Below are 27,529 nucleotides of genomic sequence, written 5' to 3' on the forward strand. Positions count from 1 at the left end.
TCAGCGCTGAATCGGACGCCCTTCTAAAAAAGGCATCCCACCTTACAAAAGCAGTGGGTGTATAGACTAGGTTCAGACAAAGAACTGTAAGTTGCCAAAGAAAGTTTGGTTTTTTTAGGTTATCCAACCCTGTCTGAAGACTCCCTTCAGGTTATCTCTTGCCCTAAGAGCTACATCTCACACGTCAACTAAGCACATCAATAAATTCTCACAGCCCTAAGACAGGTTCGCTCTTGGCCTAAAGCAGCCGCACCTTACAGGGCAAGTAAGCATATCAATAAATTCTTGCAACTCTAAGAGAGTGTTTATCCTTTCAGGTTATTCATCCCTGTCTGGAGACTGTCTGCAGTATTCTCTCTTAATACCAGACAGATTTATATGACAAGATGAGTAAACATACAACCCAGCTGCCCTCAGCCCGGTCACCGCGGCCGGTTACTCCGCTCCCTCGAAGCCCGGTCCCCGCCTCACTCCCCGATTCCCCGGCTCTCCCCGGTTCGCCCCGCGCCTGCTCGGCGGCTCGGGACGTGTCGGCCGGCGGTTGGCGCGCGGCGGCCCCGCCCCGCGGCGGCGCGGAGGGCGACGTGTGCGCGCGGGAGCGGCCGGCGGCGCGCGCCCCTCCCCGCTCGGCGGGGCGATGCCGGCATGCGGCGGCCCCGCGCCTCCCGCCCGCCCGCGGCCCCGCGCCGCCCTCATGGCGCGGCGGCCCGAGCTGCTCTGCGGGGCGGCCATCGTGCTCGGCTGCGCCCTGCTCGTCGCGCTCAGGGTCACCTGCAGGTAATGGCGGGCGGGCCCGTGTCGGCGTGCGGGCAGAGCGGAGGGGCGCAGTGGGGCCCGGGGGTGGGAGAAGAAGGGGTGTGGCGGGAGAGGAGAATCGGGGCGCTGCGAGGTCCCCACGGTGTCACAGGGGTGGGAGAAGCAGGAGTGGGTGCTGCGGGGTCTCCACGGTGTCCGGGTGGGAGAGGAGAAAGAGAGGTGAGGGAGGACCCCACGGTGTCATCAGGGGTGGGAAAAGAGGGGGTGCTGTGAGGTACGCACAGGGTCACGGGAATGGGAGAGGCAGGGGTGCGGGGGGACCCCCCAATGTCACGGGAATGGGAGAGGCAGGGGTGCGGGGGGACCCCCCAGTGTCACGGGAATGGGAGAGGCAGGGGTGCGGGGGGCCATGTGCGCTCCCCTTGCAGGGCGGCAGGGCAGGGCGATGGGCACAGGGATGCCCCCCGAGGGGCGTTTTGTTGAGAAAGCCGCTTTTCCTCATCTGGACAGAGTAACCTGTGTCTCGTGGTGCCTCAGGAGGGGCACAGGGCTGAGACCCTTTCCTCAGCGCGCTCAGCTGGCTGCACCCGTTGGGCAAAAATAGGGCTGCTCTGGGTCATGGGTTGGTGTGGGCACCTCCTGTCCGCCCTCCTGCTTAGCACAGAAAGGTGCTTTGCGGTTCCTCTCCCAGTCTGGTGCTGCTGTTCTTGGGAGCTGGAACTTTCTTCGTGGCAGAAGTTGCTTTGGCTGCTGTTTGTCAAGAGCCTTGTACGCACGGGTAGGTGAGACCAGGTGACGCTGTAGCTGGAAGTGCAGGGACAGCTGGGTGAGCCACGGTGGCACAGGAACACGCTGCAGCCGAGCAGCTCCTTCTGGAGCCTCAACCAGGATCTGAACATCCTGGGCTGGTTTTAGGTCAAGGTGACTGTTCGGTGCTTCCAGTCGTGCTGTGTTAATTTAAGACGGTCTATGGCATTTGGGGTTTAATTTGGGGAGTGGTGGAAGGCTATGAGGATCTGGCTACTTCCAAATTCTGTAGAATCCAACAAATTTTATTCCAAGAAACACTTGATTCACAAGAATTACTTCTGGAAAATACTAAGGCCACCTTATCTCGCCTGCCCACAGGATGTATTATTTGAAGTGAGGTATATTTTAAGTCCTCCAGTGAGCTGCTCTGTGAGCAGCAGTGCCTCTGTTCCAGTAGTCCGTGTCACACAGTGACCGGATAATTAACATGAAAGTGTAAAGCTCTTGCTATGTAACAGAATGTTTCTGAACTTAATCACCTCCCTTTTTACTGTCTAGTGCTAAAATATATTTATTTTTTTTACACTTATAATGATGCTTCTATTTGCTTCCTGTTCTCCTTTATTTATAACCTGCACGTTCCTTTCATTTTACTGCTAACTCTGTTTGAAAGCTCTCAAGTGGAATGTGCTTGGAATGTGCTTCTTGTCACCCTCTACTCTGCAGGAAGTTTGATTAAAGTTTTGGCTTTTCAGGTTGTAGTTAAAAAGGCAAACTAGTATCAAAAAGGTGTTACCTGTTCTGTTGCCGAAATATAGAAAATTCAAGTGTAAAAATTCCACCTCAAATTTGGAGGATGGTTAATTGCACGTTTATTATGGCTGCAGTACATAGTTTCTCAGCACACACCAGTGTGATTTGAAAGCAAGTCTCAGCACCAGAGTGCAGGTACTAGCAATGTGCATACAATAAGTTTCGAGACCAGTGGACAAAAAGTATGGAAAGGGAAAATTCCTTCACTAGAAGGCAATCCGTTAGTGAGGTTTGAGGTATTGCAGGTTTATGATGGCTGGAGGAATAGCCAAATGAAGCCTGAACTAACGTGTTGTTCTGAAAAGCCTGTGGTTTAGAAACTGAATTATTTCTGGCACTATGCAAATGTCTTTCGAGACAGCGCCGCTGTAAGGAGCTTGTAGTCAAAGGGCACAAGTTGAATTTTTTGTAGGCTCTGTGAAGCAGGTATACATAATCAGTGTTTTATTAAACAGTATGTGATTGCTATGCTTGTATAATAAATTATTGTGTAGTCCACAGTTCATGCTTGTATAGGTTTTAGGGGTTCAGAGAACTGTTCTCTTTGTAAACCTGGGAGTTGTCTAAAAGTACTGTTAACACATTTGGTGTTGCACAGGGAGACGCAACTGAGCAAATCAGCCCATGAAGCTGGTAGCTATTGGTTTTTTGTGGTTTTATTTTAATAATTACTAGAGGGTGTTTTTCATATTTGAGGGTAGCCATGTTTTTCCTGGCTCATTTATGTTGTGTGATTTTTGTTGATCTGTTTTAGCCTTTCTTGCAATTTGGATCCCATTTCGTGTCTCATTTTTAAGGCTTATGCTGTTATGTTTTGTATCCATCTGCCTGCCCACTCACTGTAACTCTTGAACCAGTTGTCCACTTTCAATTTAATTCAGTAGAGGTTTTAAACATATTTAGGTTGTCTGTTTTCCTTAAAGTAGTTAGAGAGAAGAAATTCTAGGTAATGTCTCTGCAGAGGTATGTGGGAGAGGTAGTGGGAGATCAGCACCGAGCTGCTGTTTCACTTTCAGCAGCTCATCGGCGTGCGTGGACTGACCTGTGAGAGCTGTGGCACATATTTGTTGTGTCCTGTCTTGCTGGCAGTTAGAAGTCACGGGAGGAAGACAGCAGTCTGCCTAAAGTGCTGAGGGCAGGAAAGGGAGGGAACCAGAGGTGTTGGTTGTGAGGTGACATAAGAACGTGAGGATTGGGGAAAGAGGTGCTGGGTTACTGGCAGGGGAGAAGAAGAGGAGCAAAGGTAGAAGTCCACAGAAGGAACTAGATTTGTGGCCATCTGTGTGAAAGCATACTTTTGTGAGTAGTGGAATTGAATTGTAAACATGAGGGACCAGGTAATAGTTTTAAAACTCTGGATTTTGCATCAGGTATTCTCTCTTACGCATGAACTTAAAATTTCCATAACTTTTAGGAAGTATGTGGAGAGTGATTCTTAAATATTGACTGTAAGTGTATACTTAGTAACTTGGAAATGAGGGAAGAGCTGTGGGTTTTGTGAGTCTGTATTGTAAAAACAAAGGTCCTTGTGGACGAGAATGATTGTAGTTTGAAAATGTTGCATCACTAGGAGAAGGCAATCTAGGAGTTCAGTGGTGTTCGGGGCTCAACAATTTTATCGTTATTATTAACATTGTAACCTGAGAAGAATCCAATATCAGGTGAAAAGCTTTTTGTGTTAGCTTTCTATTGTGATGCAAGATGAAGCAGTGCACAGTCTTACCTAAAGCTTCCTGTTGCATAAGGAACCATGGCAAATTTGAGCTTTACAGTGGTGTGGTCTAGTTTTTAATCTGAGTTAGTCTAGTGTAAATATAGCTAGTGGAAAAGTTTGGAACTAAGAGAATATAAAAAAGAGATTAGGATCATTCACTTGCCTTTAAGGCAGTTTACGCCCTAACAGCTCCTGAAGACCTTGGAAGTACTGAGTTCTGGACTTCTTAATTGCTGATTTGATTGGAAAATGGTTGCCTGATTATTGGGTTTGCTTTCTTGGTATTATTGGTCAAACTAATTTCTCTTAAGAAACTTAAGCTGTCATTATCTCTTTAAATCAAGACTCTGTACTTGTAGATATTTTACTTACATTCCCTGAACAGTTTGCAGTCCCTGCTCTAATCAGTAAAATAAACTAATACACATTTATGCATTTTTTCCTTAATACGATATGAAAGAATGAAGGTGTAGAGTACTTTAAAGCAAAGCATAAGCCAGAGTCATAGTCTGTTTCTATGCATCACATCACAAAACTCTATGACTAGTGTCTCTTCTTTTATCAGGGTGCTGTTACCTAAAGTTCAGATGTTAAAAGAGGATGAGGCCAGGGAAGAAACCCAAAGAAATCACTCTTTCTGGTAATTTTATGCTCTATAGCAACCAGCAATAAGAGTGTGAGCTAACATAGCCGTAAATGTAGTGCATGGTATCACAGCGTGACTTTCTGAAGTTTGTTAAAAGTCATCTTTAGATTTTTATAGTATTTCATGAAACTAACTCAGATAATGTAAGTTGTAGTCATTTGCATCAATTTCCAAAGTTTTGTTACTGCATGACCTTTGCTAAGATTAAAAATTAGGACTTTGGATACACTTATTTAACTTCTGCTCTACAGTCTCCATAACGACTCTTAATTTCCTTCTCGCAGCCGAGCAAAAGATGTGACAATGCCAGCGAAGCTTCCAGTGAATTTTTTCTCCCTAAGTTCTCCAGTCATTGATCTTTTTCGAGGACAATTAGACTATGCAGATCACCTTCGTCAGGATTCAGAAATTGTGCTGTATTTCTTCTACGCACCATGGTGTGGCCAGTCCATTGCAGCAAGAGAAGAAATAGAACACGTGGCCAGCAGATTGTCAGACCAGGTAACTCCAGAGAAGATACAGATCTTAAATATGACCCGATGCTAATTTCTGTCATCTTATGGGAACCAGTAGGACTTGAAGCTCACTTCAGGGTAACTCAGCCAGCTGTCTTAAATTTGGTTTAACATACAGAGTGTAAGAATAAATGGAGAAAACCTGTGATTCCTGCTCAGTTGTCTGTTATTGTTGCTCCTGAATGGGAAAATCTACAGGCTCCTTCTTGTAAAATGTTCTAGAATATATTCACCTGCCTTCAGAAAGGAATTAGAGGAAGTTTGCTTCTGGATCGAGGATCCTTGGAGATGCTGGTAGTCATATGATATTGCAGCCATAGCATTGCTTTCTAGCAGTTGGTTACCTGCGACAGGTTACCAGGTACAGCTGTCTTAAACCTCTGCTTGTGGATCTCTGTTCTGCAGGAAAAAGTAATTAATACAGATTATGTCTAAGTTAGTAAATTTGAAGGTTTTAGATTAAGAAGCTTAAAAACTTTAAAAGCTCTGAATTTTTACCTGCTTTGCAGGTGCTTTTTGTGGCTGTAAATTGCTGGTGGAACCAAGGAAAATGCAGGAAGCAAAAGCATTTCTTCTATTTTCCTGTGATACACTTATACCATCGGAGGTAAGATTACTTACAGTCTGGGGCTTTTATTGTCATTTTGGGAAACAGATATTATATAAAATGTTGCATTTTGAAAATGTTGTGTTTATGGCTATAGTATATGGCTGCAGAGGAGACAGTTCTGGGTGAAGTTCATCCTTTGTGCTACTTAATTGTCAGTAAGAGCTGTAATTGCCAGTTAGATGACATGCCGCACAATTCTTCATCCTTAAGGAAATTTTTTTTGCCTGTGTATATCCTGGAAATTCTGCCTCCAATGAAAAATAAAGAATTCAGATTTCTATCGCAATTTCAGTTTTCTGCTTACTCTGTGTAGATGGATTATTTCAGCTGGTCCCAATTTGTGACAGCAATAAAGTATGTAACTAAAGGCTGCTGAAGTTAGTGGAATTTAAGTGCATATTCAAATGGCATTATTTAATGAAGACTGTTCTAAATTTGAACTTTACACTCACTTTTTTATGCTCCAAATGTCGTGAGATCATTGTGTAAAATCTTGTATAATCTCACTTCCTCACTTCGTTTTTTGGTATTTGTATGTATTATCCTTTTTTTTTTCCCTTCTTGTGTGGAGCAGAAGGTAAGGAAACTTTCTAGTGCTGGCTATAAGATAGCTGAACATGGTGTAGTTTATTACTTGTATATTACTTGTGTACTCAAGTCTTGAGCTGTAGCTCTCTTCTATTAGAGAGGCTGATTTTGGTTTTTTTGGGGGGTAATTGAGGAGGACCAATCTTCATTTTTGTCAGCCGAACTTGGAACAGATGCAGATGCTACTGGCATAATTCAAGCTGCAGTAAAAAACCCAACAATCCCACTTGGATGTACACTGACTTAAACTTATTTGATCTTGAAGTTACAACACGTTAAATGGATACACTTAAGTATTATCAATAACCTCAGACACCAGTTGCAAGAAAATGAGATGTTAGTTCATACTGCTACTGCATAAAAACCCTAAAGGGCAGTGCATCCCTCATGCCTGAGATACTAAACCTCGAGTGTTGTGTACTGGGCATGTGATGTGAAGCGGTGCGCGCTGCTTTTAAGACAAAGATTTATAATAAACCAGTGTAAGATTTAGAGTAATCTTAATTTAGTAATTTAGTGCAAGTTTGATATTTTTCAGAGTATCTGCTTGTATAAACTGTATTTAAAAATGCATCACGTTAAATTTTTCAGTGGGAAAGGACTAATTCCTTATGCTTTGTGTGTTTGATTTCATTTTGGACTGTGGTGCTTTGGCTAACGTAATGATAATAACTCAGGTATAGGTTTTCAAGGAGACGGAGAAGCTCTGGAAATGGTAGCCACAAGGCGTGGCCTGCCTTCAGTTTTAGCAGTACCTCATGTGAGGTGAGCTGTTCTATCAGATGACTGGGGGAGACGCTGCAGACTCTGAGTCTGCTCATCAGCAGCATGATTGGATTTGTCCCTGCTTTATTGGGTGCTGCTTGTAAAAGTCACTGTAAGGGTATTACAGCTTTTCAGATTGATACTGTTTGAATTTTCTAAAGATTTAAAAAAATTGAGTGAAAATAGTGATGTTTTTCAGATCTGTATTTTTAAGTCACATGTATTTACTTCAGTCAAAGCAGAAAGAAAAGCATATGGCCATATAATTCATACGTGTGTTTTACCAGCTTCTTTAATGGGACTCAGAGGTGATCTCTATCCCTTTATCCCCACCAACACACTGCACCCATCCTTAGACACTGCACTGGAGTCACTGCAGTGTCTGTGCTGTGCTTTGTCTGGTAACACCACTCTTCTATGAGTTAGAGAAGCCAGTGTCAATTAACACGGAGAGCAATTCCCTAGAGGCTGAGCATGTCTGTGTAATTCCTACCTCTACAACCCCTAGGAGGGACTCTTTCTATTGTTAACTCAAGTCTTAATGTTCTATTATTTTTTTTGGTACTAGTTTTGGACCAATTGAATACAAAGGCCCTATGAGTGCTGTTTATATTGAAAAGTTTGTTCGCCGGGTGATGACACCACTACTCTACATCTCGTCTCGATCAAAATTACTAGATTTCCTCTCAAATTATGAGGTACTTGTCTCTCTTCTCTAGCTTTACCACTGTGGTTCAGAAAGAGTTTGACTTGTTTCACTATTGAATTTGATCTGCTCCGAAGTATTAGATTATTTCCAGGATCTTGAAGTCAGTGCCCTGTAAATTTGTTAAAATCATAAGAATATGAAATGACAGGTTGATAATGTTGGTTCCCTGTATAGTGACTCTTATCATTTAGTAATATTCTTAATTTACAGTACTTTAGCATGTAGAGACAACAATCAAAGTTGTTACCTCGCCAAAAAGTTACGTATGAAGAAGAAAGGAAGGAGAAATCTTTTTGCAAAAACTTTGCAGTCTAAGTTGAGAAATACATAATCATTGCTTTAATTTTTAAAGGACTATTAAACCTTTTTAATAAGATAAGTCCGTTAAGTAAAAATAAATGTGAAATAGTATGAAATAACAGCTACTACCCACTTTGTATGTTCTGACTTCATGACTTTAATCCACTGGTACATGGCTTTTTATTAATTTTCTGTGTTGTGTACAGAGGTGTCAAGATCGTTAGCAATACCAGTGGATTAATAACTTCCAGTAAGACAAAATGCGCTTCCAACAGAAGCATTTATAATCCCTTTAGAATTGTTCATTTTTGTAGTGCACAATGGGAAAATATTATAGTATTACCAAACCCCTAGCTATTGGAGCAGAATGGGAAACCTAATCAACAAATTGATGCTGTAGTAGGGGTTGAACTGCACTTAGCCAGTGTCCATTCTGTTTCTTGGCTGTTCCGTTCTGCTTTGGTACTAAGGTCTCGTATGCCAAGGAGGTTGCAGAGTGGTTGCCAGTTACTCACTTTTCGATCCTCGGTGTGTTGTTTCTCTGTCCAAGGATGGTGCTATGTATTAACTGGACTGTGCAGTAGGTTGATAAGTTACTAGTAGATGAGTGGTTCATTTGCAGGGCATCATGTTGAGCTGAAGTTCTGCTCAAACTGTGTTTTTGCACTTAAAAGACCTACTGCACCCTTCTTTTCTTGCTTCCAGGGAATTTTGTTGTTGCTTGTCCATTTACTGATAGTCAGGACTTCGAGCCCGTAGTTGTCTTTTCCCTTCTAATCTATGAAGCTTTTGATGCTTTAATCTTGTGTTCAAATTCTAGTAGCCAGATTTTGACAGAAAAAGCATCTGGCAAAGAAAACCAGGATCTCTAGCTAACCTCAACTGAGTGTTGAAATCCCTTAAACGTGTTGGCATGCCTGAACTAACAAGTACTGCAAAGGTACCAAGATAAGCAGCATTTTTTTGTAAGTTGAACCACGCCAAAAGACACTGAAATCTAGCAATATTTTATCTCATATCTAAATATTAATTAGCATGGTTTTATTTCTAAGAAGTACTGATGAATAGAATCCAGTTGAACGTAAGAGCAAGTGTCCCTTCCTCGGCCATATCACGACTATCGTGAGATGCTGCTTTGATCTCGCAAGAGGGCGCTCAAACCCCACGAAAAAAAAAAAATCTGGTTGAAAGTTAAGATTCTGCATTTTCTGATACTGTTTAAGGTTTTTTTGTGGTTGTGGAATGATATTGATGCAAAACTAGAACTGCATAAGAATTAGAATTTAATTTTTGAGAGTAAGGAAAAGCAGTTAAAATCTTGGGATGTATGGAAAGGGGGAAGTTGGAGAAAGATACGCAGTTCCTGCCATAACTCCAGGTACCTGTATCAGACTTCTTTTGTTTTCTCAACTGCAAAGATTTAACAGTTTTGTTTAAATCCAGCAGAACTGGCATGTCTCAGTCCTCATCTGACTAACCAGCTACTAGAAATGGCCTCATTCTTCTGAGGTACAGAGGAAGAAATCCTGCAGCTTCCACAGTTAGACAGAAGCTTCATTGACTTACAGAAGTTAATTGTGCCCAGGGAGCTCAGTGTCTTATGGCTTTGGGAGAGGTTGGGGAGGAGTTAGTCTTTCTGGGAGGTAGCTGGCAGATGTCTTAATGTGATGTCAGCTTTCTTCTTTGCTCTATTTGTGTGAAATGCTTCCTGAGCTTTGAACCAGCTGAGTAGGATCTGGCCTAGAAGTGGATTTGACTTAATAGCTTGCTCTTGTGTGGAGTACTGTGGTGCCTGTGTTAGGTGATGCTGTGAGAATTTGCTTTCAGTTCTGGATTCACAGTGTTTTAACATCATTAGAAGATGAACAGACTTTTACTGTTTAATATCAATACACAGTTTCTTCTTTGCATTTCTATTGTATAGAATTATAGTACTAGTTCTGCTGTTCCCCAGAGATTACCCATTCCTTCCCTATTGCTGTTTTCTTTCCTGTATTCACAGATAGTCAGGGAGGAATCACCTGTCTGCACATGTCTGAGGTTCTGGAAAAAAAATCATCTCCCTTGCCTCAATACAAAATAGGCAAAATATAAAGATAAATACTCTCTGTTCCCATTGCTTTGCATTTGTTGGCCTTCAAGTTTTGGAGCTCTTTCATTGCATAGTCATTTAGTACTGTCTTTCTGCAACTCTTCTGAGTCAGCTGTAGTTTTGATGATTCCTGATAAGCTTTGTAAATTTTGTTCCTCACCCTTGCCTCCTCCCTTTTCTAAATTGTTTATAGAAATGTTGAACTCTGTGAGCATCAGTGCACATCCTGGCTGGCTGTTTGTGGGAGAACAGTAACTTCTACCTGCAGTTTTCTATTTTTTTAACTTATCTAGGAAAGGACCTTCTTTATTAGTCTGTATCACCGTAGTTTCTTCCAGTGTGTTTGTTTATTTCTTGAAGGCTTTTGGGGAATTACAGTATGCTGCGTTGAACAGATCAGTCATCTATATGCTTGCTCTTTCTTTCAGAGAACTAGGATACACTTGAGGTGCGGTTCAGTAATAAAATTATACCAGCTGTTCTCCAATAAAAATTACTCACCTGAAGATCTCTGTTAATTCTTACAGTTTCCATGAACTTGCTGTTCTGTAATTGTTGCGATTCTTGTCAAGCCTGCTATTTATTCAGTTTAATTGGCACCACAAATCACTTTGCGTTCCTCTGGAGTAGAGACCAAGGAAGAAATAGGCCATGCTACAATTAATAATTTTGTATTTCTATATATGAGTTTCATTAGGAGATGGTACTAATGATTCTTCACTGTTGATGTCTTCAGGTTTGTTCCAAAACCTTTCCTACAGACACTTGGTTTGAGACAGGTTCTGGAAGCTGCTTCATGGAAAGAAAAGCTCCAGTAAGCTCCACTCTAGCTGTGCCAATGCTCTTAATGCGGTATCTTTAAACTAGTCCTATGTCACACTGCGACAGTTTATCCTCCCACTTTATATAGCAGCAAGTCATATCCTGTTCAGCCGATTATTTGGAACAGCCTACATGAAGATAGTTAAACATAATTCCACACAGATAGTTGCCTAGAAGCAGCTGATCATCAGTAACATTTTGTATGTAAGATGCCCTCATAAGCTGTATGCGGGTAGCTGTTGCTACACCAGTTGTTGTTTTGGAAGTTCTTACATGAAAGGAAGAAGTGGGAGTTGCTGCCGTGAAGCTCCTCTTGGAACATTTGAATTCAAAATGAGGAACTTACTTCCATCAAGATATATTTTCTCTAAGACTTGAATCTCACCTGTACGGAGCAAGATTCCTTGATAGTTGTTAGCATCTGGAAGTGTTTGATTCCCTTAAAATGAACAGAGTAGCTGGTATCAACAGGTGAATCTCTTGATTTTGACAGAAGAACTGGAAAATTTGAGTGGTGCTTGTGAAGAAATACAGCATTTTAGACACTTTTGTTGTACGTGTAATTGCAGTCTGTAACAGGGAGGAAATTTTAACTATTCCGGGATCATCATTAAAAGGACATTAATTATCCAGATTGCTGATTAAGTATATAACATTAGTATGTATTCTCCTACTGCAGTTTATTGTTACTGAAAGAAACACTTTATAAAAATGTCTCATGGAAACATTCTTTACAATCTGGAAGTCTTAAGCTGCTGTTAGTGCACAACAGAACTGGCAGTCAGAGTCAGAACATCACCTTTTTAATAGCTTTATAAATGTTTCTAGATCTGGCTTTTGGATACTTGTCACATTTTACTTTTGACTCTTCTTTTATTCAGAATTTGGTGCCTTAAGTTGTTTTGTCCATTAATGATATTAAAAAATGGTCTTAAGAAATTGGAAACTAAAATTTTGATCATCTTATTTTGATTATCTCCTTGTTTTGGTTCTCTTGAATGTCTTAAATTTTTTTAATAAGGGTTTGGGTTTTTTCACTATCGTGATTTGCTACTGGGAGTGAAAGATGAACACTAGTTACTAACTGTTTGTTTAAAAAAAAAGAACTGACTGCTATTATTTTGCAGTATCTTCCACTTCTGTTTTATTTATATTTTTATTTCCTTCTTGACAATTATTGCAGAAATTTCACTAATTGATTGTGTCTCATTTTTATAATTGATAATTCTCTTGGGTTTCTCATAAGAACTCTATATGAACAAGGGTTTTGTGCTTACCATTCATTCATGAAGGATAATTCCTGCCTAAAATGAACAGGTCATTAGTTGGAATGGGCAGTGTTCTTATTGGTGAGCATACCAAGACTGCTAAATCATACTGAATTAGCTCAGTCCATGTGGCTAGTGTGATTGAGTTCATATCACTAATGACAGTAGCAGGCAATATATGTTCATGTTTTAAAAAAATCTAAATTTTTGTGCGAAAATTAACAGAATTAAGTCACCTCCAGAATACCAAATTAAATACTTATGTGGGAGTATATTTGCCACACAAATGGGTGATGGGTGAGTTGGGATGTTCCAGAAGAATCCCTAGAATGCTGTTTGTGCATCAGATGCTTTTCTGTAGGCACTGGTGGAATTGGGAAGATCAAAATAACCAAATTCCATCCGTTACTCTGTCCTTAAGGTTTATTAAGGCAATTTGAGTGATGCATTAAAAAAAGAAAAACATAGAACACTTTGGTTTGGAAATGACTTTAAAGATCACCTAGCATGTAATTAATAGGAAATTTTAATGGATTACATTTTGCAGAATTTAAAACCAAAGCTTAATGGAAATTTTGGAACAAGAAGAGTAGGAAGACTACATACATCTCTCTTCCAAGTCGGCTTCTCCCAGATTGTCTTCCTGAGTTTAATAAGAAGCCTTTCAGGCTTCATGTCTGGCAAAGTCAATAGGCCATATTAAGGGATGAGTCTTGAATTTTGAATTGCCTGTTTAGCAGTTTGAAGAACTTTATGGATATGCAGGTAGGATATGAGGCTCTTAGAGTATTTTTGTGCAGCTGGTCTTATACTGACTCCTGCAGCATATACTGAAAACTGTACAATGACGAATAGCTTAATGATGGGATGATAAATTGGCTTAGCAGTTCAGGTATTCATGCACAAAATGTTTGAGCTCATATGAAGTTGCTAATTATGTGCAAGGTATTGGGCAACTAAAGTGGTACTGTTTATACTCTGAAAAATCACATGTTATATTCCAATTCTAAAAGAAGTCTTTATGCTTGTGGTTCTTATGTTGGTGCTGGAACGGATTCATAAAATATTTGCAAAGCAAATATTAGTTGTTTTTAGTGACATTTAATACCTGACATTGGAAGTAAGTGTCTTGAAACTTATGCATCTGCAGCTGTAAAACCCCTCTCTCATACACAGCTTTTGAATGACAACTTTAGAACCAATTTCCATTCAATCTTTTAATATTAAAATTTTTCTTGCAGTGTAAAGTGACTGTTCTTCAGTAAACATTGTTGTCTTTTTTTAAATCAGTTGTGATTTACTGTAGGCAAATGTTTGATGTTGCCCATATATTTATACTTGAAAACAGCGTAACTAACGTGAATTCTTGTTATTTCAGCCTGGAGTTCTAGGATATTTTGAGTTCAATGCTTCGCCTCAGCCACCTGGTTATTTAACATTCTTCACATCAGCCTTACAATCATTAAAGAAAGGTAAAAGCTTCATTTGCATAATTTAAGGCATCTGTGAATGTGTTATGTATATGGGTTTTGGTCGCTTTTGGCAATATTTTGTAACTTTTGAGTGTCACTGACTTGTTATATGAATTAGAGCCTGTTCTCCTATATCTTATTCTGTAATTTCCCCATTTATGTGCTAGGATAGTTCTTTGCAATGTAAATATGAGAAGCATTCCATCCTTGTGTGTACCTATTTATAAATATAGAAATACAGAAATACATATTTAAATACTATATATTTACTGTAAATGTGCGTTATCTAAACAATGTTCATACCTTTTCCTTCTATGTGTATCTTGCCTTGGCTTTTGAGATGCAGTAAAATGTAGCGAGGTGCATCTGCAGTACCAGATTCAGTATTTAATTAGCGAAAAAAGAAATGGCACAATTCAGGATAACATTCTGTATGCTTAGAGTGCAGAAGAAGAACATGTTGTCGTTGCCTGTTCTTGTCATCTTTCTTCTACCACACTCAATCACCAGTATTGGCAGTTGCTATTCAGTAAGATTTCTGTGTTCTGGTTTGAAGATGGTGTTTTAAGTTTTTTATGAGAGAAGTTCAGCGTGTACAAATTGTATTGAAAAACTGAACATTTAACCTTCCAGATTACCTTGGGACAATACGCTTTGGAGTGATCACGGATAAACGTGTTGCAAAGGAAATTTCATTGGTGCATTCAGGCAGTGTGTATTTGCACAGACACGTCAACACATCTCTTGTGAGTGTTGTATTTATGTTGCAGTCACTGAGACAATACGTGGAGATTGAAGCTCTGTTGTAGTACACTATGCATAAATGCTTCATGCAAAGTAATTTAATTGAAAAGTTATAGTGACTCTTCATCTATTTGACGCATTTTTAGAAGACTGAAAATGCTAATTTACAGGCTTGGTATTTGGTATACAGACCTTATCTATCCAAGTTGCTACTGTGAGTGGAAACTGTGAAAATAAGTATTGTAATGTGTATTTTATTCAGTTGAGACTAGAGAAAACAAGGATTTTCCAGGTCAAATTATTGGCAGATACATAAAATTTTGTCTGTGCAAATTATTGAAGATAACTTTGCCTTAATTTATTAAAATTACCCTAGAAGCTGTGAGCACATCATTATTACACTTTTTTTCCTCACATTCAGTAATAAGTATCAGTTTTAAATGCCATCTTGATGTTGGGATCTCAGAAAGACTAATATAAAGTGAGTTAATATGGTGAATGAGTATTGGGGGGGAAAGTTTTTTGTAGTATGCCATAAATCAGGGTATATGATGATACTGACTTAGAGTCTGAGCTCTTTCACTTATAAAGAGAATTTATACTAGCGAGAAAAGTAAAGATTATAGAGATGTTGTAAAAGAAAGAGGAGCTTCCCTGGTAGAATACTTTTTGCCTGAAAGGTTGTGCGTGTTGCTATGATATGATGAGCATTTGGAAAGATTTCCAGAAGGGAAGGGTATATGAAATGCTGAAGCTCACTGAGTCATGTCATTGAATTGAGAGAGTTTTAGGCATTAAAGTGACAAATCATGCCACATTTGAGAATAGCATTAATTTCTAAGCCATATCTTTAAATGAGGACAAATAATTACTTTTTCCCACCTTCAAGATCTACCCAAATGACATCATGAACTACACTGCTGAGAACATTTGCAAGTGGGCTCTAGAAAATCGAGAGATGCTTATACGCTGGCTGAGACCACATGGTGGAAAAAGCCTTCTTCTAAACAATGAGCTGAAGAAAGGACCAGCACTTCTCATATTTATACCTTACAATCCCTTAGCAGAAATTCATCCGCTTTTAGATGAAGTAAGTGAAATAATTACTTTTTTACTTCAAAAATACTATAACCTGAGAACTCTATTTAGGATTCTGAACTTAACTAAAACAAATATCTCACTTTATTTCTGCGTTCCTAGTATTGAGTTTTGTTTAAAAACACATTTTCTCAAGCTATATTACTGCAACTCCCTTATGCTGGTTTGCACCCCACACGATATGACTTTGTCTCACATCAGCGGTTGTTTAGAACAAGCATCGAACTCTTTTCCTTGACTCCCTGCTTTCTGTGGTGAGTACTGTGTGAGCAGAATCTATCTTAATATTGCAGGGTTCGTGCTTTGTCCACCCCATTCTGTTTTTCCTCTCCTTCCTTCTTTCTAGAGCTGGTTACATAAGGAAGAGTGGACCTTTTCTTAAACCAGGCAAAGTTCTGTGAAATACAGCCCAATAGGAAGACTACTCAGAACTAATCTGATTTTTATGTTCTGTGTGTTCCTTAGTTACCCTTCCAGTTTTATCATCCTCTGCCATGATTTCCATTTCTGAACTTCCTAGGACAGGAGTTTGTGTAGCTGTGCAGTAAATGAGAGGGAAACTAAGTTGGCTGAAAGTAATTTTTTTTTTCCTGGGCTATTTTTTTATCTGGAACCCGTTATTCCATTTAGTAAATCAGACAGCTGCACATTACAGTGGTGATCACATAGTACTAAGGACAACTGCAAATAGACACAATAAAAGGTAGTCTGATAAGAGACAGAGTTGGGGAGACCTTTGTGGAAAGACTGGATAGAACTGCAATTACTCTTGTACTAGCATGTCTTTCTTTTGGCAGACTGAATTCAGTGATGCTTGTCACAGATTAAACATTCTACGAACAGGAAGATGATAGTATGAGGAGTAAGGGTTTTTTTAAGTATTTAGTTGTACCTTTTCAGGATGAAAACACGTAACAGTAAATTCTTACAAGACGGTGACAAACTTGCTATAGACTGATGGTCTTGTGACACAGCATCCTTCCTAGATGTGATACTGCAGGATCCCTTTGATAATTATGATGATGCCTCTCAAAACAATCTTGTGTAAGCAGTGTGCATATGTTCTGTATTTTGATTATGTTTAATGCCATAGGTGAGCATGAAGGGAATTACTCTTTCCTTTCCTTTCTGCTGTGTTCTGTTGCTTACCCACCAGAAAGGGAATCCTTTCTGTAGTCCATTCAAATGCATTTTTTGTTGCTTGTTTCCCCTCAGTTATGAAAAACACAATGGTGATGCCGCACAGGAATTTTGTATTGAAAGGCAGGCTTTTGTCTTCTTTTCCCTTCTTTTCTTTCATCTCCCAATAAGTCATACATTACTATGTGCAAAGTATACATGGACAACTGTGTGCCTGTGGCTGGGCAAATAATATTGCTTCAGCACTCTTAGCAACTGTTGCAAAATGTGTGCATCACCTGTAAGAGGAAGAAGTCTCTGTTCCCTTTTTATATGCGAATAGTTTTCTTTATTTTCTCCTTGTATTGGAAAACAAAGGAAATTCAGGAACCTGCACTGATTAATGCTTCATGTGGTGGGATTTAACCTTAAAATACGATGTTATTGCGTTGTAATAAATGCGATGCTAAGAAGACCTTGCAATCAGTGTAGTAGTGTAGTGGGTTGAAAAAATTTAAAGTGACTTTTTGTTGTTCTGCTTGTTTAACTCCTACTTCCCGTGAAATATCTGAAAATTAACTTTGTTATTGTCAGTCTCCTATTTTTTTATTTTTGTAAGAATGAAGAAGAGTAGTCAACTTTGTTTCTGAAATTCCATCTCATCTCTAATTGTGTAGATGATGTTAAATATGCAACAGATAGCTGCATTGGAGTGAACTATACACTGTTAATCTTGCCTTTTTTTCTTCCCTTCTCCCCACCCCAACCCTGTAGATTACCAAAGTGGCCTTGGAATACCACAACTGTAACAAAAGCCAGGCAGCTGAGCCGGATCTTCAGCACTTAGGAAACACCGATTCACCAGCTTTTGATCCCTCTGTACCAGATGCACATATGAAGCTACCAGAAACATTTTCAATAACCAAGTACCCATGCTGTAACACAGTGGTGCTTCCGCAGTGGCATTTGATATCTAGAACTCACAATGTCTGTGAGCTTTGTATCAACCAGACACTTGGTGTCAAACCAAATAAAGTCCATGTGCCACACTGTAACTTTTTAGAGATAGAAGCAGCTTTGGACTCTTTCTACCTCCAGGAGCATACCTTTTTTCAAGTTATATCAAATACCATAGAATGCAGCAATTTCTTAAGTTTCTATAGTCCCTTTAGCTATTACACTGCATGTTGCAGGACGGTAAACAGGCATTTTTTAAGTTTCATTAGTTCTGAGAAGACCATCTTTCAGACCCCTAAAGTAGCATTTTCTTCCCATGGGAAGAAAGATAACACCCAACATTCTATTCCTCATATTGAGGATAGGAATTGTTTTATTCCTGACCATATTACTGGCACTAACATTACTGGTCTCAGCTGCAGGACCAACAAAACCTTGAATCTGTATCTGTTGGATTCAAATCTTTTTTGGATATATGCAGAGAGACTAGGAGCATCAAGATCCACTCATCTTAAGGAATTTGCGGCCATTGTTGACCTGAAAGAAGAAGTGCACTATGTCCTGGATGAAAATCAGTCCCTTGCTAGACCTACCCTGGGTATGGTATCCACTGTAAAAATGCTTGAAATAAGAAAATTAAGTTTGCAAGTAAGCTTATAAATAGAAGACATAAAGTAATTTTGAAAACGACTGCTTTTAAAGTGATATTATGGTCAACATTGTGAATCTTAGTTTATTCTGTTCTAATTTATTTAGTAGTTAACCAAGGAATAGAATCATGTTCTGCATGACATAAGAACTAAGTTTCATATACCAAAAGTAATTTGTTTTAAAAGTTGTGAACTCTGAATGTGTGATTCTTGACTGCCTGGTGCACTGAAGGGATTAGTAAAATCTAAACTAATTGCTTGTGGAAAAAAAAATTACTATGCATCTAACACATTTAATATTACAAAAGACATTTGAGTATTAATGGTGGTTTTGGTGTTTGCTCAGCTGTTCTATGTACTAAAATATCCCAGAATTTCGTGGGATACTGCCCACTTAGAATCAGAGCCTAGACCTTCTTCTTGTGCTCTGAAACCAACTTATAAATTGTTCTGAATTTCTTTTGAGAAGTATGTGTGTTTTCAAGGTAGAGTGCTGAAGTGGTTTTGACCAGATCTGCTAATGCTTTGAATTGGAGGATAAAAAAATCCTAACAAACCAAAACCCAACCAACTCAACGATTGCAATTCTGTTTTATTTGCAAGTTATTCAGTAAGACACAACATGCCTAATCACTAGCGTTTACCTATCACGATGATGTGCAAAACTGAGTCCACCTTCAGAAAATGCAGAGGTTTTTAATGTTAGCAGTGTTAGTAAACATGGAAGTAAATTCAGGTTAGCATAGTATTAAAATAATTGTTCTTGAAGGTATATCAGTATCGTTCTTATAGCATTAATTGTATTTCCATTTTTGACATAAATCTGTATGCAAAACGATGCACAAAGAAAGAATGAATGTCCATGTTCTTATTAAAGATTCCGCCCAGCCCTGTATCCTGTCTCCACCCCAAACCCTCAGAAAAACACCATGGAAAAACAAATAGAAACCCCAGTGACCGCAAAAGGATGTTTAGGAAAAATTAAGATCAGAGTGAGGAGATACAAATTTCCTTCCCATTTCTGCTCCCAGTACTTTCTGTCTCCAGCTTTTTTCAGGTCACAGGATTTCCTGAGCACGATGAGGTTTTCTCCGCTGAGTAGCACTCAGGATTCTATTCCAAGTCACTTGAACTTCCGGAAATTTTTTCTTCTGCGTATTTTGTCAAGGAGTCACTGTGACCTATGTTTGGGGTTTTGTGGGGTTTTAAAAATGTTATTTTACTTCCGTAAGCCTCCTAACTTTGGATATTTTAAAATAACGAAACAGATTTCTGTTTAATGCCTGAAGCAGATTCCAGTTTTTACAGATGGTTTCTAAAAAATTCAGGAGTGTGGTTTTTTTAATTAGCCCCCTCCTTTCAGTTGTTACTTACTCATGCATAGATATTCCAGATATGGACATCTAGAAAGAAAAAAAAATGTTTTTTGGTCTGGTGTGAGAATTTAATGAAATGCTGAATAATAAGTATAAAATTTAGTGTACAGCTGTTTGCATTTGAGATAAACTAGATGGTCTAGTATTTTGTATGTATGCACAAAAATGTCACTTTTCTTAGGCCTAGTTTATAGACTGGAAATAACAGCTCAAGAGGTTTCTATTTGGTCAAAGAACTATTCTTAGTCTCTTTGATGTTATATCTTTTGTCTTGATTATTGTATATTCTTATTATGTAATGCAGAGAATAATATTTATGTGTCTATATTGTAAAGAACGTTAGAGTCGATATCTTGCAGCAATTTAGAGAGCATGGCCCAAGCTCAGAGCAGTGTGGCTGAAGGTAGTTGAGGGCTCTGGAGCTAGTTTTAAAGTTTTACTGCTGACGAGCTACGTTAGACATCTTATAGCTAAGGGGAAAGTTGAATGAAGAGGAGAGTGGTCACTGGTAAACTAAAGGTGGCCGGTTGTATTGGCATGGGAATAGCACAATCAGAAGGTCTAAAGCAAAAGGAGATTACAGGGGAAGTAAGTAAAAATGGAAGAATAAAGGCAAATGAATGTGGAACGGGTAAGGGCCAAATACTTGAATGCTGTGTAGAAAGGGAAAAATGAGAGGATACTATTTATTACTTACTAGGCATGTGGTTACATTTGAAGGAAGAGAATTTGTATTGTAATACATTGAATAGTAGTAGAAGCAAAATTAGAGATTAGTGTGAAGAGTGAAAAGATGACTGTAATGAGCAAAACAAAGAAAAGGGAAACTTTATGTTATTTTCGCATCAGTGGTAGTTACTTCAGAGTATGAAACTGTAAAAAATTAATGACATGAAACCAGGTTTGAATTTGTATTTTCTCTATAAGTTCCTCTGAATTCCAAAGTAAAACCTGCCAAATCACATCTGTGAAACTGGAATAACTTTATTATTGATTTCATTTCAGAGACCTTCATAAAAAACTTCAGCGTTCTCTACAGTCCCTTGAAAAGGCATCTTGTTGATGACCCTTCAGTCCATTTTCATGAACAGCATGTCATCACTGAAGTGACTACCAGTACCTTTCATGATACCGTGTTCTTGAGTGAAAAGGTACCTTGTTACTGAAAATGTTTCTTACAGATTCTTCTTTGCTCAGATTTTGGGGGGGGGTTGTCTCTGGTTCGTTTGTTTGTTTGTTTTTAACATTCATTTGCTTTGCTTATTGGTAACATAAAATAAGTTATTTTGTAACAGTTCACAAGTCTTGGTTTTTTTTTTAAAAAAAAAGATTCAGAATAGCATGATCTTAACTAAATCTGCAATAGATCATCTTCTGGTCTTAAAATAACAAAAGTCAGTGCAACTGACTTCCTGGCAGGTTTCTGCCACAGTTAAAGGTTTGTTGGGTTTTGGGTGGTTGTTTTGGTTGGTTTTTTTTGTGGGGAGGAGGTATGAATTTTACCCTCTGTGTTTTAAATGAACCTAAACTACATAATCTAAATAATCCTATTAATTTTGTCTTTCTTTATGGAAAGAGAATTCCCAAAGAGTTTTTGTGTTAACTCAGTAGACAGAGGGCATTGGTAGCAGCTTATAATAAAGTGTATTAGGATATAGTTTCCTTTCATGTTTTAAGGGTTCCAAATTTTAGATGTTGTGAAGACTGTTCCTCCTCTGTGGCGGATTAACTACAATATATAGTCAAACTCTTCTCCGTTTCATTTTCCAGAATGTTTTGCTGATCTATTATGTGCAATGGTGTGGATTCTGCGCTTCTCTTAACCACATCTTCATTCAACTTGCTCGGCTTTTGCCCCCAGATAATTTCACTGTGGCAAGGTAATAAAAGATTCCAATTTCTACTCTCTAGAATAATGTAAGTTCATTGAGGTCATCAGCATAGAAAATAACTACTTTTCTTTCCTCTACCATCTTGTAATAGTAGATAGGAATGTCATCTGCTTAATTTTTTTTGAATGCATTATTTTGTTGAATTAGATGGTTTTCAGTCTCACTGCAGTAGTTACGCAGTTTAATTAAAATGAACTTTTAAACAGTGCAGTTAACTCTGAAGCTTCTTAATTTCTGGAGGTGAATCAGTAAAACAGCAGCAGCAAACAGTTTTTACCCCTCTCTCTGATAACTTGTAGCAAATAATTACCTCCTGTTATATTGTACTTGAGATGAGTAAATTACACATTGTTGTGGGTTAATCCTGGAGGGCAGCTAAACACCTCACAGTCGCTTGCTTATTTCATCCGTCCATTCCCCCAGGGGGAGGAGAAGAAAAGAAGAATAAAACCAAGAAAACTTGGAGGTCAGGATAGAACAAAACAAGTTGAAGGATAAGTGAGAGAGAATAAAGCAAAACAAGTAATGCAAAGGCAATCACTCACCACCTCCTGTGGGCAGATTGCTGCACAGATGGTTCCCAAGTGAAAAGATGGCTAACTCCCCTGAGACCCCCTCTTTTCCCTCTCATTGCTGAGCATGACGTTACATGGTATGGAATAGCTCTTTGGTTAGTTCAGGTCATCTGCCTGCTTGTGTCCCCACTCCCCAGTGTATCCAGTTTGGGGCAAGGTGAGAAACGAGTGGCCTTTGTGCTGTGGAAGTGCTGTTCAGCGTTAACCAGAACATTCCTATGTTACCAACACTATTGTCATCACAAATCTAATACGTAGCACCAGAAATGCTACTTTGAAGAAAATTACCTCTGTCTCAGCCAAACCCATTTCATAGATATATATTTATATATATACACACGTGTCTAATCTATATATGTGTTTAAATACGTATATAAAAGTCATGCTTTTGTTTGGCATTTCCAGGGTTTTTAATGTTTTGACACATCCTAAACATTCTTGTTCACGCATTTGATGATACATCAATACTTAAAACATCTGTGCTGATTGCATCCTTGTTGCATTCTGACTGAACTTATTCCAGCAGGCAGCATGTGATGTATATACGTTCCTTTATACACAGAGCTTTAGAAAAAATTATGCCTTTTTAAGAACATGCCTGTCCTTGGAAGACGAAAAGTAATTTACTCCCAAAACTACTTGTGGGGAAAATATTTATAGAGTTGTATGTGAGGAACAAATTAATGAACAGAAAAAAAAACAGTCTCACATGGAAACTGTTAGGCGGGCTGTTCTGCTTGAGAAAAGGAAGGTCTGTATATAATGAACATGTACATAATGAGTGACTGTGCTATTTAACTGCTGAGTGAGAGCAGTTGGAATACTGTACGTGTTTTTCTAGCAAAAAAAACCTCCCACAGCTATCTGTGAAGCTGAGATTGATCATCTTGAATATTGGTAATTAGTTCTGCTGACTCATACACAACATGTTTTTGACATAACGTGTTTAGATTTACTTTCATAGATACTTGGAATTCCTCTCGTAATCCTTAGAATGGTGCTTTACAAGAAAATATAGATTGTTCATCTGCCTGTTCCCTTCATCAGCGTGTCTTTTCTTAACAGAATTGATATCACTCGAAATGACCTTCCATGGGAATTTATGACAGACCATCTCCCAACCATTTTGTTTTTTCCTCATCAGAGGTAATGTAATTCTTTTCTCTGTGGGTTTTTAACTTTCATTTTGCTAAGTTATAATAATTATGTGGTTACGTGTCTTAGTTACCTGTCAAGTTCTTGGATTTCACTGGGTCTCAGCTTTGCACGTTTTCCAGCACGCAGACTCTTTTATTTGCACAATCCATTAGTTCTGGCCAGCTGAAGCGGCTGAGAGCAGGGGACCTGCTGGTTTAAAGATGGGTAGTCTCAGTTTGAGTTGAGATGAGCCACATGCGTTTCATCAAGTGCTGTTGACAACTGAGACAACGAGCAGTGGTAGCAATGTGCTGCTGTTATTTTCTCTTTTAGGTGAAGCATAAACTGAAGATCTACGAGATCTAAGAATATTAAAAAACACTGGAATGCTAATGTGATTAGTTTTAGGGTGGGGAAAAATAACATTAGAAACTGATTTCCAAATACTGCTGTGGGTACAGTTGTAAGATCACTTTATAGCTAATGACACCCAACATAGTATTCAGAAACTAGAGTCAAGTGACTTGCCCTCCCATGTTTGAGCATCTAATTTGCAGAACCATGCGTTCTAGGGGACAGAGTGAGGGTCATTTAAAACATGATAAAAAAAAGTTTGTCCTGAATTATTTTGAAGCATAGCTCAAGCAGGCTTTAGATCAGTAAAACAATTTATGGTAAGTGAAGCTTCTTCTAATGCTTGTCATCTTTCCTGTGTTACTATGAAGTCCGGCATTCCCCGTTTCTTAGGTGCTCATTTTGCTTTGGTCAGTTTTCCAAAGCAGCTCTAGACTCTCTCTGAAGTGACAGACTTTATAGTTTTAGTAAGATTGGTTTTGTAATATTCCAATTGGTTTCATAAAGGTACCTTACCTCTAGGCATTGTTTTCTCTCCTGCTTTTGCTCTCCATTGTATTTTATATTTTGCTGTATCTAGGTAATCAAGAAAATTAGGTTTTGATGGTATTTTTATTACCAGTAGCACTACCAGAGTAGTCATATATTGATTTTGTATATAAAGGTGTTTGATATTTAGGCTTTTCTGTGTAGCTCCTTATACATTTGCCTTCTGAGGCAATTTTTGCAAATTAACTCTGTTCTCTATTTCTTTCCACCACACGCTGTTAATATTTTGTTTTGCTTTGTTTTAATAGCCTTTTAGCTTTTCTGATACATACTGTGTTTTTCATCCATAAGAATGGATGATGCCATAGAAAAATATTGCCACTGTATAATGTGTCAATTTTGTCTTAGTGCAGACTATTTTTTGCCTAAATCATGTCATGATTCATTAAACTTGGATGTGAGCTGACTGTCAGGTGAGAAACTGCTGATGGTAATTACAAGAGTAACTTGGTTGATCACCAGAAGTCTGCAAGGGAAGAAAAGTCTTGTTGCTTATGCTTCCAAAAATAATTTGATTTTAATGAACAGGAGCCTCCTCTGGCTGAAGTTCTTCAATTACTGATTAAACATTGTATCTGTCTTCTACCTGAAAGTTGTTCTCAGTAAATGAAACTAGCATGTGTTTATACCTGGTGTAATGATTTGGATTTCAGAGAAAGCATTTTTAAGACAACTGTAGTTGCTAACAGAGTAACTCCCCTGTTCTAGATGCACAGTGTAAGGAATTAAAAAACATACTATCACACATGTGGGGACATAGGAGTTGTCCATAGTGTGTGTTGTACAGCAGTGGTAAATTTTGAGGCTTTAGGCATTATACTTCAATCTGGCTTTCTTGCATTGGAATATTTTTTGTTCAGGTTTATCCTTTTTCTTACTTGTGCAATTAACTCATGTCTGAATATATGCTACATACCATTAATCTGGTTATGAATTTGGCAACCAGACAATGCGTTTCTTCTGTTTTGATGGCTCCCTAATGAAAGGGAGAATATGCTTCTGACTGGCACAGGCTAAAGATCATACAAAGTGATGAACTATTAGCTCGCTTCCCAGTTTAACATACCGAAGTTATCAGGAGTAGGCAATACTCATGTTATACTGGAACATGTGGAGTGAAAGGCTGAAGACATAACTGGTTCAGAAAGAGAAGGTCGAGAGTTCCTGTATAGTCCTCAGAGGAAAGCTTAGCCTCCTGTTTTGTGGTAGGAGTACACACATGGTCCAAAAATGGGTAATAATTTTATCATTTGACACAGCTGGAGGTTGTGGGCATGTCTTGGTGGTTAGTTGTCTTGAGGAGAAAAATCGATACTTGCTGGTCTTGAAAAAGCTTGACTGTTTTGTCAGGTTCAGAGAAACAGCTTACACTGCTGCAGAACACAATGGGCCTACTTCTTTGTATGCTGAGTAGTATTCACAGCCATGTAATGAGCTTCACATATTTGGTTTTCTTCCTTGATCACCTCAGTGGCAAGAAGACAAAGTAGTGAGGGAAACAAGTCAAAAGGTTGGGGTTTTTGACAGCAGAACGGCCTTGCTTCTGACTAAAGTGACTGCTTATTGTTCAAAAGCAAACTGTACTTTTCTCCTCCTTTCTCCTAGAACACATCTAGGCTCAAAATAGTCATTTCCCATTAGATAGTTTTATACATCTGGACTTAACATCTAACAATGTATGTAGAATTAGGAACACTTACATAACTCTCCTTCAGCTTATTAACAAATGCTAATATCAGTATGCTGTGATCACACCTGCCCAACAGCGCTGCTACCACATGTACTTCAAGCTTAGAACCAGCATACTTCTTAATTTTTTTAAGAGTAAAATTTGTTTCCTGAAATCTGTCAGAAAATTTTGCTCTCAGACAAAGACCAATCCAGTGCAGAGATGCTTACAGCACCAAGACTGGCATACAGGTTAATTTAAAGGGTTCATTAAGAAAACTACAGTGTGTTCTATCTTTATTACATAAGTTCAGGTTTCTCTTGGCTCCTATATTAACCATTCTTAAAAAAAAAAAAAAATCCAAGGTATCAAGATGGAGTTGAACAGCAGATACTTAATTATCGTTGTTTACCTACCTGAATGTTTTAGTCTTACCTTGTTATGTCTTTCTAGGAAGGAACAAAGTGTGAAGTTCCCTGAAGACTTTTCAGTTAACCTTCCTAACCTCCTTAAATTTATTTTACATCACTCAAGTCTGTCTTCATCAGAGCCCTGTACCAAAGAATGCCTACATGAAGAGACGGTTCTACAGCAAGGACACATCTCCCACTTGGAGAGAGAAATTCAGAAGCTGAGATCGGAAATCAGTGCCCTTCATCAGGCCCATGACCAACTCAAAGCACAGCTTTCTGAAGCTAGGAGAGAGGAACGTAGACTACAGCAGCAAAAACACGCACTGGAAAAGCAGCACAGGAGTCTGCAGCTCCACAGTGATCAGCTGCAGGCCACTTATGACCAGAAAAATAAAGAATTACTAGAAATGGCTGAAAAGCTTCAACAATTAGCTGATGCATCAGAAAACCTCCTTAAGGAGAATACTTTACTGAGAATCCTGGTGGCAGCGAGGGAAGGAAAGCTACAGAGCAAAGATGAAATTAAAGAATCCCTTCGGTCAGAGCAAACACTTTCTGAAGATGATATACCAGATTCAGCAGCTACTGCCCCATTAGAGGAAAAAAGGATTGATATTGATACTGTAGAGACAGAGCACAGTAGTGGAAACAGGACAGAATGATTGCTTACACAAAGGCAAATAATGCAGTATTGGGTAGGTATTTATGCAAATTTTATTGAAATTCATTGTAAATAAAAGACTTCTTTCCCCATATGATCTAGAAAAAGAAAAATCAAATGGAATATTTTTGTATACTTGAGCAACTTATTAGATACCCACGTCTAAAGAGAAGAGGAGAATGGAAAACACTCTGCACTTTACTCTTGCACTAACTTGCAAACACCTATCCATTTAAATTGAAGATGCCAACTTTTAGGGGCAGCAGGGTAAAGCAACTCTGACTAAGAACCAGTTCTTTTTCACTGGCTTTCTCTTACAGCTGCTAGAAGAGAAATTAAACATGATTTATACTTTTCCATAATTTCTGAAGTTTGCCCTTTACACTGCATTATCTTTGCTGAATTAAAATAGAGATACTTAATCTGTGTAATCAGTAAACTTGAATGGACAAAGTCATTTAGCTACAACTGTTCTGTCCTAGAACTTCAGCACTTTGTATCACTTTTGTATACCA

At 38.8% G+C, this 27,529-nt stretch overlaps 1 protein-coding gene and 1 long non-coding RNA gene across 6 annotated transcripts; one reads left to right on the forward strand and one right to left on the reverse strand.

Annotated features, from left to right (window-relative positions):
- The first annotated feature begins 590 nt into the window (after positions 1-590).
- Positions 591-27,436, forward strand: TXNDC11 (thioredoxin domain containing 11). Of its 4 annotated transcripts, XM_054080323.1 has the most exons (13): positions 591-777; positions 4,599-4,673; positions 4,964-5,180; positions 5,704-5,801; positions 7,726-7,855; positions 13,727-13,820; positions 14,454-14,566; positions 15,454-15,654; positions 17,556-18,336; positions 20,770-20,915; positions 21,535-21,644; positions 23,297-23,377; positions 26,394-27,436. In XM_054080323.1, the coding sequence occupies exons 1-13, from the start codon at positions 638-640 to the stop codon at positions 27,013-27,015; spliced, it is 2,808 nt and encodes a 935-aa protein (XP_053936298.1). In that variant the 5' UTR covers positions 591-637; the 3' UTR covers positions 27,016-27,436. The 4 variants fall into 4 exon arrangements, with proteins under 4 accessions (XP_053936298.1, XP_053936299.1, XP_053936300.1 ...); XM_054080324.1 differs by lacking the exon at positions 4,599-4,673; XM_054080325.1 differs by lacking the exons at positions 591-777; positions 4,599-4,673; positions 7,726-7,855 and having other exon boundaries at positions 4,970-5,180.
- Positions 18,345-26,384, reverse strand: LOC128853700 (uncharacterized). Of its 2 annotated transcripts, none has more exons than XR_008452394.1 (3): positions 23,460-26,384; positions 22,202-22,411; positions 18,345-19,791 (listed from the first exon to the last, which is right to left on the reverse strand). It is a non-coding gene; the product is annotated as an uncharacterized LOC128853700 (long non-coding RNA). The 2 variants fall into 2 exon arrangements; XR_008452393.1 differs by having other exon boundaries at positions 22,202-22,422.
- Positions 27,437-27,529: the final 93 nt, after the last annotated feature.

The sequence above is a fragment of the Cuculus canorus genome, chromosome 15, assembly GCF_017976375.1.
Source record: "Cuculus canorus isolate bCucCan1 chromosome 15, bCucCan1.pri, whole genome shotgun sequence".
Classification (NCBI taxonomy): Eukaryota; Metazoa; Chordata; class Aves; order Cuculiformes; family Cuculidae; genus Cuculus; species Cuculus canorus.

Excerpts from the sequence above, each read along its gene's own strand:
- TXNDC11 (XM_054080323.1), top strand. The coding sequence starts at position 638 with ATGCCGGCATGCGGCGGCCCCGCGCCTCCCGCCCGCCCGCGGCCCCGC. Across the intron at positions 4,674-4,963 it reads CAAAGAAATCACTCTTTCTG|CCGAGCAAAAGATGTGACAA; the intron begins GTAATTTTATGC and ends TCCTTCTCGCAG. Across the intron at positions 15,655-17,555 it reads TTCATCCGCTTTTAGATGAA|ATTACCAAAGTGGCCTTGGA; the intron begins GTAAGTGAAATA and ends CCAACCCTGTAG.